The following is a 10,008-nucleotide window of genomic DNA, read 5'->3' as shown; positions in this document are numbered from 1 at the left end:
AGTGACCTTCCTCCAAATTCAGAGAGCTTCAATTTTCAAGATGTCTGCGCCCATGGTTCACGTGTCCAAAGAAAAATATCATGCAGTTATCGGTAAATAGCACTTTACTTTTTACAATAGGAGACTGTATTTTTGAAAGTATATAGTAAGCAAGATTGCTGTAAAAAATTAAGTTGATCTGATAATTAGAAGAAGGAATACTTTGAACTTAAATTTCTCTCCTATCTCGCCTGTACATTTTTGTACACAATCCTGTAGTGTAGCCCTGGCCTTCAATCCTAGGTCGGCCCTCCTGGGGACAAGAGGGATCAGCCCCCTTCAAAATACTCCAAGACTAAGCACTACCTGGTTCTTTCTTCTTCAGCGAAGTATGCCAATGGCTGCCTTAAGAGGAGTGCTTCAGATGACATACATCATGTTTGGTACAGGCACAAACAAGGTGACGATGAAAGGAAGAAACATAAGGAGATGTTGGTGAGTCAGATGTGATATCAGGCGACCACATCAGGTTACCTGTACCAGTCAGCCTCTGAAAGCCATTTTAGAGAGATCTATATAGGCCTAATCAATTCAATGTTTTAAAATGTGACAAATGGGACTGTTGCTCTCATGCCATGACTCATGGTCAGCCTTCATCTCCCAGTAAGGTCTGGGTATCAAGATCCTCAAGCCAGATATCTTTGCATTTTGATCAAAGAGAATGCTGTACAGGACAGTTCACAGTAACCATCTCTTTTCTTATGTTCAGGTGGCAGAAACAGACCGTCTTGATTATTCTGGAAGTATCATGAGACGAAAGGGATCTGGAGTTTCTGATAGTTATATTGGAGAATTTGATCGACGAACTGGAAAAGTGAGGATCTGTAGTACATCTACATTCCACCTCACGCCAAAGCTGCCTGGTTCCGATGAACAACCAAGTCCAGAGAAAATAGATTTCCGCTCTCTGTCCTTTGTTGATAAGAGCGATGCATTTGTGGATGCCTTTGGTAGTTCCAAGAAGAAGAGGGCGGTAGATAGTAGGAGAAGGAATTTGATAGCAGATTCTGTGCTTGAGGCGGCTGTAGGGGCAGCTCTCAATCAATCTATGTCTAATAGCAGGAACGAGAGTCTTTTGGATGGTAAGGAATACAAGATCTATTGCCTTTTGCACTCTGAGAGAATAATTTCTGTAGCCAATATTGTCTTGGAAGCCAAGCAGCCTTTCTTGTTTCAGAATTTGGCAAACAGTCAGAATTTCAAATCAAATAAAGAATGTAGCTCGTCTTTTTTGTGTTTTCAGTTTCAACTTCTACAAAAGACACTTCTGATGTCATCCCACCTCATGATGCAACTGCAATGATCCCCGAACAAGTCTACAAAATTGATGACAGTATCCTTTCTAGATATGATTTCTTGTATTTTTTACTGGTACAGTAGAACCTCCCTTAGCGGACACTTCTCTACTAAGGACACCCTCTCTATTAAGGACACTAGTTTTGGTCCCAAATAGGTCATTTACATTCATTTTGACCTCTCTAATCAGGACACCTCTCTACTAAGGACAGCACTTGTCAGTCCCGAGGGTGTCCTTTATAGAGAGGTTCCACTGTATATGTGAAGCTGATGCCTGTTTGGGTAATGTCCACCTGAACACGGGATTCTATATTTGGCAGCTGATTTTAACTTTTTTAAATTGGGGCTCCTTATCAACAACACTACATGTATTCCTTGACACTGCCACAGTTATATCCCATCAGGAATATGATGCCTTACAACCTTACATTGATCCATTCGTAAATGTCTCACACAGTCAGATTGAGGAATGGAGGAATAAAGAAATGTGAGTGTAGTGCTTCAAAAACTAACATTTATGAACAAAACTGACTGCGTTCATTCTCTGGCAACTGTAGTTTCTGCATTCATTTGATGTCAATAAAATCCAGTCATTCTGAACTCACTGTTGGCCTACTGTCGGCACTCTTGGAACTTGTCTTTCAACACCTTAATGGACTGCTTCATGATTTCAGTTATGGTCGTTATATCCTGGATCACCTGGCTGCTCTGCCTCTACAGGAGCATCGGAGACAGAAGAGAGCCACCTATTTGCTTTACTTGTACTACATGATGTCGCTCTATCACCGGAGGGCAAGTGAACTCAAAAAAAGAGGTGAATCGTTTGTCTTCTTAGTGGCTGTTTGATCTAAGTTCTTGTATTTCTTATACTTGTATCATAAGCTGATGAGGCTCCTAACTGTACTCTGGACCAAAGTCACATGGTGTGCATACATGTACATTCAATATGAGGGAGTGGAGGGAGCAGTAGGCAGAGTAGACTGAGGGATTTGAATAGGTGAATAGGCCAGTTAGCCAACACCAGTTGATACCCCATTTGGAGACTGGCACCTCCCAGTGTACAGCACCTCTCCTTGTCCACCACTCAAACCTGGCTTAAGAAGTGATATTTTCAAAAACATTCTTTGTCACGCGATTTCCTTCAGCCAATTTCAAAATAATAGCAAATCCTTTGTTCTTTTAGATCCATTACCACCCGACTGGCCAGAGGTTATCAAGATGAACTTGCTTGAGAAATTTACATTCAAAGTAGGCGGAGATGGAACGAAAGTAGTCAGGTATGGTATATTCACTTCACGTTTACTCTTTAGGTAGTCAATGCTGCTCGTCGATGTATTCACTGTCCTCTCAAGAGCTCAGAGCTCCAGGACATGTTTGTAATGCCATGTCATGATGTGCTTCCAAGGAGGTTTACAAAGAATCAGCATTCATAAACTTCAAAATCATCTGGCTATAACAGAAGCTCAAATAAAGTTCACTCCATTTAATTGCAGGTGCATGCCAGCACGACTGAAAGACAAACTGCTGTCCTATATGATTGTTCTGTGCTTACACATGGATGAGTTCTACATGCCATTTGATGATTTCCAGAAGGATTCTAAAGTTGGCGTTTCAAGGTAAGATATTCAAATTTTACTTACTGTAGGGGGTCTTCCAACAACTATCCTACATCTATCATCTCTTGTTGGGGGGGCGACTTTTGACGCCAGGAGAAACGTTGGCAACTGGAGATCCACGAGGGCAAGATTCCAACTCGAGTCATGTCGACAGCAGTTTCTGGTCTTTACCTCCTCACCACCAACACTCGAGCATATGAAATTGAGCATACGATACAAGTGGTCTCATTCTGTTTTCGTCTCCTCTTCAGATTAACCGACCACATCCGAGCGTTAGGATGCAAGATAGAGACCGAAACATTCATGGTTGGTAAACAGCAATCCATCGGGAAGAACATTACATTACCATTACCTTTGAAATTCCCCGAGCGTTTGAAGGGAGGGAAGCCTAAAGGAAAACGATAATGATAAAAGGAATAATGAACTTCTTCAGAGAAGAGAATGGACAGTTTGTCTTGTACAAGTGCTGGTTGAGAAGACTGTGTGGGTGCTGCTCAGTACTCCACGCTTGATATTGCCGACTGTTTTTATCACCGTGGACTGGTGTGGATGAAGACTCTGAACTGAACAAAGTTTCAGGAGGTAATTTTATGGTCGAGATGAAAATTGCAGTAGAGGGAGGGAAGCTGGTGTGTTGTTCTGCCTTCTGGAGAAGTTAACATGTTGAATAGTTCATTTGAATTAAAACATCAATCCTTCTCATTGTAAATAAGTTATGCATATATAAAGATCCAAGGCTTTGAAATCAGTCTTTCTTTGGTCTTTTCGTGGACTTGGTGCATCAATTCAAATGCATTCAAGACTCACTCCGAACTGACAACCACAATGGATGGAGACTCCAGAGTCTGCCTGCTGACTCAAACAACTCTAGTCAAGATTGGCTGGAGTTTTACTGTACTGGACTGCTAACTACCCCCATGGCGACGTTGTCCTATCGATTGACTATACCAGTGATATCAGAGAGTTGCAATGCACTCCTCAATTTTGCCAGTCACAAAAGATGGAGTTGGTCTAATGTCAACGGAAATCTATTCCACATTACTGCTACTGCTTTTTGGTTTCCCGATTTTTGGCCTCTCTCAGTCTCTGGGACACCCGATAAGGCTGTCCCTCCCGACAACTGACAACGATCTCCGCAGCAGGGCTACCACAGTGAGAAGTCCAACTGTCCCACCACAAAACTGAATTCGTGGCCCTCAGCCTTACCAAGCCTGGGATTTTCTAGAGGACTACGTTCATAAAGAATAGAAACTAAAGGGATGAAATTGATATTTTGTCCATTTAATGAATAAATTTCTCCATGTCTTGACACTTTCACAAGTACAGTTCAACACAATATAAATGGACAGATGCAGCGAAATCATTAACTGATCAGCAAACACTGGCAGCATGACAACATTCAAGGACTTCAGACCATTTCTCTTTCAAAATTAAAGAGAACTTCCCAACTTTTATCAAGACATTTGCAAAGAACTGTAAATGATTTCTGCTACATTCCTTAAAGGATTGTGGCATATAGCTTTAAAGTACATGTAAGCGCTTTTTATTCCTACATGAAGCCTCATTGCAAAGTGAAACACCTACATCCCACCTTGAAAGACAACCACATACCCACTGGCTTCAAGCCATTGCTTCAAATAATTCTATGAAGAATTGTTCATGCAGAGATTGTTAAACTAAAAGTTTCACTTTCCAATGTGACTTTTCAGGAATATCTTCCACATGTAATTCTACAATATATACACTTTATTTATACGAAAAATACAGAATTTATACATTTGGTGCAAAACATCCAATCGTATCTATGAATATGTCAATAATTATGCCATAAAAATTGCAATAATTCTCCATTATGATAGTCACAAGGCTTACTTATCTTCTGTTGAAAATCTAAATACCGGTACTCTCCAAAATATATGCAAGTAGAAAACATCAATGGCCAAGTGTAAGTAAATACACATCCAGTCGAAAAATACACTGAACAACAACTTTTGTCAAAGATAAAGTTTTAACGAAATTGAGAATGAAATTGTAAGTACATATAAACATGTCAATCCTTTAGCCATTCGGCTCAGATCAGAACACATGATTTCAATCAATGGCATCGAACACCTCCACACTGCCAAGTGTGATGGTGATGTATGTCCCACTTAACTGTATAAGGGAGACTGTCCCAACCCTAGTGAAGTGTGCAGGACAGTTGTCCACAAAACAGTTTCCGAATCGGGACTCTGCACACAAGGTCAGATCGTCTTCAGTTCTGTTTCTTGAGATTCCCATTAGAAGCAGCTGGCCTCGGCGAGAAAAATGCATTGATAAAATGGCGACCGTTGAAGTCGATTGCACCAGTCATGTGATACGACATGTTTGTGATGGCGATTCCGTACTCCGATAAAGAAAACCAACTAAATGCTGAAAAGAGAAAGATTACAACTGTTACAGTTGAGAAGTACATGTCGTAACAAAATACAGACTGGAAGAGAGCCTGAATCATCATCATGTAGGTCTTTGCTGTAATTCAGCAGTTTTGTCTTCTGATATTTTGTTTTTAAGCATAAATATGACAATTAATGATAGCACAAGTCTCTGGAAGAAATAAGTTAAAGAAAAGCAGTTACCGATGGCTTAAACACACAACACTCATTATCAGATTTGATGATATTGTTAAACTCAGACACACGTGTTGGCATTGAGAAAATTAAGAAAGACATCATACAAAATCAATCTGACAACACAAATGTAAATTTTGATAAAAAAGATTATGCAAACAGACTTTCCTAAGTTAAAGTTAGCTGTGCCTGTGATCTCCCTCAAAAGCATTAAATGGTCAGTTTTCTGCCTGTCACACTTAAGTCTAATTTCGGGCATTAAGGATAATATTTCAAGATGACTAAAACAAAGTAAAGTAAATGTCGTATCAAAGTTATTCTCAGAATCTTGTTAGAGCGATTAGTCAATATAGAATCACTTATTTATCATATTGGGTACTTGGTGTAAAATGCTTGGCAGACCAGCAATAGAAAATCCTTGTTTCTTTCAACCATTAACAAAACATCCCCCATGGAAATAAAACCCTACAAGAAAACAAGTGATTCCACAGTTGTACTACTAATAAAAGCAATTGTCAATGATTATTTGTGCAATGCAGCCAAACCACTACAGTACAAAAACATCATATCTTACAGTACACCCTATCTATGTTTCTCTTTGAATGCAGGGTTTGGGGCAGACACAATCGTTTGGTCCCCGAAGTCCACATATAGTGTCCCGTGGTACCCTATATTCATGACCACGATTATGTACTCAAAGACTGCAAATTTGCTCAATGCTAGAAATACAAATGTAAGACAAAAAGGTTAACATTTCTATCAAGATCTGTAATAATCGAAATAAGTTCTATTTAAGTCTTCAAATTTATTGGCCAAGAGCTACAGGTGGAAATCTTGTGCTGTGGCATGGTCAATAGTTAATAATAGACAAATACTGTTAGATACTGTTTCATACCTGTACAACAACACACCACTGAGTACTGTTATTTGGCAAATAGTTGTACATTAAACCATAAAACCTTGAATTTAGGTATTAGGTGTTAAATCTATACTTGTATTTTCAGACAGCAGGAACCCTTTTGTCCCCTGGGCACAATGAATTTGGCCTCAAGGGATTAGTGTGGATTATTGAGTACCTCAGCACTTGGCTTAAGTCATGCTATTGTTTACACACAAAAGCATTGTAGTGGCTACCAGAACAATTCAAACGAAGAACATGTGATTCACACTATCTGTACCAACTGAATCCCCTTTTGGAATTCCACTTGATGGTACTCGTTCAAATACAATCAATCGTCAACTCTGGCAACATTCAATCTGATCTCACGACATGGCCCAGAGTTTCAGTTTTTTAGGTCAACAGCCAAGAATGTTAAATTCAAACTGTATGGAAAACATTTGCCATATGTAATGCCATTTGATGAATGCAAGGAATTTTTATAAACTAACAAGTACATGCAGGCCTACTGTACTCAATCAAGCAAAAGAAAACAATGAAACAAATGGTTTACAAAAATAAAATCTTGTGCTAAATATGAGCAGAACTTTTGAATCTAGCAAGTAGAACAAAGTGACCACGTACCGCCTGGTTCACAGAGGACTCTGTGCTTGTAGAAGAAGAACAGTAAGGCGGCTGTACAACTCATAATGCCTATCCAGAGGTACCACTTGCATTTGCAACTAAACTTCTCCTGGAAACGATTGTTAGAATAATTGCTCAATAATGCCATTAACAAATCATAGAAGGTCTAGAACAAAGTTGAACTGAGACGAGAGACGACTCATGGTGGCCACTGTCTTTAAGATTGGCACAATATATTGGCTGGGTGCAAGAAGCAGTCATTCTCGCATATGAGATCGGATCTGAGAATTGTAATACAATTGATCGGCCTCTAGTTTAGATCTATTGGCCTGAAGTTTGGCTGGAGAGACAAACAACTTGAATCCTCATTCATACTTTTGAAAATCTTTACCTTTGTCTTTCAATAAAACAAACAATATGACCAACTCACCAGATGTGTCCATTTTTCCAGCGGTCCTTTCGACCACTGGTAGATTATACTCGTGAGTAACATGTAACACAGGGAGGAGACCATGAACACGACAAAGATCATCTCATGAACAGCTGAAAATGAAATGATTCAGACTGTCACAATCAGATGAAGTCACAACATGAGCTTGAATTTAGGGACAAGTTCATGAAACTGAAAGCCATGCAGACAAGATTTCATCATGCGACATGTCGTGACATGGAAATACGACTGAAAATGTAGCTGTCACATTAACTTGATGATTCAAATAACAAGAGTGTTTGATATTTCTTTTTAGATCTCCATGACTAAAACTTGATATCAACTTACGGTAATTATCTGTGTTTGAGATGTATGTCACGCCAATTAAACAGGCATTTTCAATCATGTATAACATAAAGTTCAATTTAAGTAAAAATCTATAAAGTTTGTGATGTCTTGGATCAATGTTGTGAATGTCTTTCTTGTACATGTTGTAGTACATGATGCCAACAGCGAATCGGGGCGTGGAGTGGAGCGCGATGCAGATCCGCCAGACATAACGCTGCGGTGAGACGCCCGTCACAGCACTGATTGACGGGATGAAGTTCTGGACCTGGAAAGAGACGGATGAGTAAGACAGTAGGACTAGGAGGTCAGAACACGGCAAGACTTTGGCATTTTGGCAAGACCAAACAATAACTTATTTATCAAGGCAATAGTAGCCCAAAGGACACCAACCATTATGAGACTGACAAGTGTAGAATATTTTCTGACCATAACATTACCCAGTTGTGATCAATAAATTATGAAATGTCGTCAGTTGTGACCATGCCAACCCAACAAACAGTACTGATTGATGGTTACCAAGGGTAACAGAATGAACGACCATGCATTCTGATTGACACCAGACACTCTGGGACTTGAAATCACACACTCAGGGGAAACAACGACAAAGCCACAACCTGTTTATTGTAGATGTTACATACTTATGTCCATACCTGTCTTCTCAAACTATTTTTTTACAAATTCAAACAACAACACAAAACACAACTAAAGTTTATGCCACCAGAGAGTGGTTCATTTTTCATTGCTTGTCAATTCCAGTCAATGAAATATTGTCAAGGCGATTAATAAACAGACACTAAATAACTTTGTTTTGTTATTATACTCAGGATATCGAATATGACCAGACCTGGATGAATGAATTATATCGTTGACAATGCCTGATTTGGTTCAACGAACATAAAGCTGTTATCAAGTTTACAATGGAGGAACTGATAATGGTATTTCTAGCAGACAGAAATTGCTATACAGTTTGCCAAAAGAATCAACATAAGCCTGCCAACATCAGTCTTGATATAATCATGAGCAAAGAAAAGCATTTCAGACCATGCCTTACTTCAAAGGTTGCTAATGTAAGCTCTCAGGATTAGATCCCAAGGCATAAATGTCAGCGTCCAACCAAATAAATGGGCATCACCGGCACTTTGTGTTGGATTCCCTTTGATACATACATGTACAATAATGTGCATTCAACATCCACAAAAATGTATTAAGGGACTTGCTTATTAAAATATATGTTTCAGTGTTTGACATGTCTAGCTTATGCAGCCAGTGAGTTAGCCAGTATAGCTTACTTTATCACTATCACTAGTATCAGCGTAGTCTTATCTGATTGTGACATTGTCTTACACTTGAAACATGATGGCCTGCCAAGTGCTTCCACATGTACCATTGGCGTCCAGGAAGTTTTCAACAGTTGGGGTAAAACCAGGATAAGGGGGGGGGGGGACTGTGAGAAGGAGCAACATCATCGTGCACGACAATAACACAACAGGATGTGACATTGTCTTCAAGTACTACTTTTGATGTCAATGAGACTTGACAACCATTGACCTTAAAATTGTCTGAGATTCGACCTCATTTTAGGCCGTCATTACATATTTACTGAGATTTTTTAGTCTAGTTGAAGAGTACTACATGTATCAACCTAAAACGGTGAAAATATGAAGACAAAACAGTCATCTTCCTAATTTTCTGAAAACTGGGTCACAGTAGCGGACAAAGACAGACCCACACAAGAAATAATCTCAAAAAGTAATTAAAAGGCTAAAAAAAAATCTAAGCACATGAAAATTTACAACATATAGAAAAGCATCAGCATACATCAACCATACTTACTTTACACACTGTGAGGTTGACTTGGTCATACTGGAAGATCACTGCTGTCACAAAACAGAACAGCATTGAGAACAGTGGCAGGGAGACGGTCACGATTGCGAATGGCTTGAATGGCAGTCGGAGTAACAGATCTTCTACTTTTTCCTGATCCTTGGGTGGGATATCAACCTCCTGGCCTGAACTGATGCCATTTGATATCCCGTTTGACATAGTATGATTAGTATGATTTTTCCCCATCTTTTGCTCTGGCGAGTTTATATTATAAATTTTGGTTGCTATCTGCGCTCTTTGGCTAATCATCATGTCATGATCCCA

The 10,008-nt window shown here is 39.4% G+C and overlaps 2 protein-coding genes across 4 annotated transcripts; one reads left to right on the top strand and one right to left on the bottom strand.

The window, feature by feature from the left end:
* The first annotated feature begins 32 nt into the window (after positions 1-32).
* LOC135493711 (DNA-directed RNA polymerase I subunit RPA49-like) lies at positions 33-3,782 on the top strand. Of its 2 annotated transcripts, none has more exons than XM_064781241.1 (9): positions 33-92; positions 365-474; positions 749-1,121; positions 1,283-1,372; positions 1,726-1,822; positions 2,010-2,149; positions 2,519-2,612; positions 2,829-2,951; positions 3,203-3,782. In XM_064781241.1, exons 1-9 carry the CDS (start codon positions 41-43, stop codon positions 3,354-3,356), a joined length of 1,233 nt encoding a protein of 410 aa, XP_064637311.1. In that variant the 5' UTR covers positions 33-40; the 3' UTR covers positions 3,357-3,782. The 2 variants fall into 2 exon arrangements, with proteins under 2 accessions (XP_064637311.1, XP_064637310.1); XM_064781240.1 differs by having other exon boundaries at positions 60-138.
* A 429-nt stretch (positions 3,783-4,211) lies between these two features.
* On the bottom strand, positions 4,212-10,008 carry LOC135493814 (post-GPI attachment to proteins factor 2-like). Of its 2 annotated transcripts, XM_064781396.1 has the most exons (6): positions 9,694-10,008; positions 7,861-8,125; positions 7,513-7,625; positions 7,083-7,191; positions 6,135-6,279; positions 5,223-5,363 (listed from the first exon to the last, which is right to left on the bottom strand). In XM_064781396.1, the coding sequence occupies exons 1-5, from the start codon at positions 9,994-9,996 to the stop codon at positions 6,143-6,145; spliced, it is 927 nt and encodes a 308-aa protein (XP_064637466.1). In that variant the 5' UTR covers positions 9,997-10,008; the 3' UTR covers positions 5,223-5,363; positions 6,135-6,142. The 2 variants fall into 2 exon arrangements, with proteins under 2 accessions (XP_064637465.1, XP_064637466.1); XM_064781395.1 differs by lacking the exon at positions 6,135-6,279 and having other exon boundaries at positions 4,212-5,363.

This window comes from Lineus longissimus, chromosome 9, assembly GCF_910592395.1.
Source record: "Lineus longissimus chromosome 9, tnLinLong1.2, whole genome shotgun sequence".
Classification (NCBI taxonomy): Eukaryota; Metazoa; Nemertea; class Pilidiophora; order Heteronemertea; family Lineidae; genus Lineus; species Lineus longissimus.
Note: the sequence above shows the minus strand (reverse complement) of the source record. Positions and strands in the feature narration are given on the sequence as shown.

What these genes read in the sequence shown, in the direction of transcription:
- LOC135493814 (XM_064781395.1), bottom strand. Translation starts at nt 9,996, where the DNA reads ATGATGATTAGCCAAAGAGCGCAGATAGCAACCAAAATTTATAATATA. An exon ending in CTCAAACACAGATAATTACC is followed by an intron (nt 7,626 to 7,860) that starts GTAAGTTGATAT and finishes TTTCATTTTCAG; the next exon opens with CTGTTCATGAGATGATCTTT. An exon ending in TGGAAAAATGGACACATCTG is followed by an intron (nt 7,192 to 7,512) that starts GTGAGTTGGTCA and finishes AATCGTTTCCAG; the next exon opens with GAGAAGTTTAGTTGCAAATG.
- LOC135493711 (XM_064781240.1), top strand. Translation starts at nt 81, where the DNA reads ATGCAGTTATCGGTAAATAGCACTTTACTTTTTACAATAGGAGACTGT. An exon ending in AGAAACATAAGGAGATGTTG is followed by an intron (nt 475 to 748) that starts GTGAGTCAGATG and finishes TCTTATGTTCAG; the next exon opens with GTGGCAGAAACAGACCGTCT. An exon ending in AGTCTACAAAATTGATGACA is followed by an intron (nt 1,373 to 1,725) that starts GTATCCTTTCTA and finishes ACACTGCCACAG; the next exon opens with TTATATCCCATCAGGAATAT.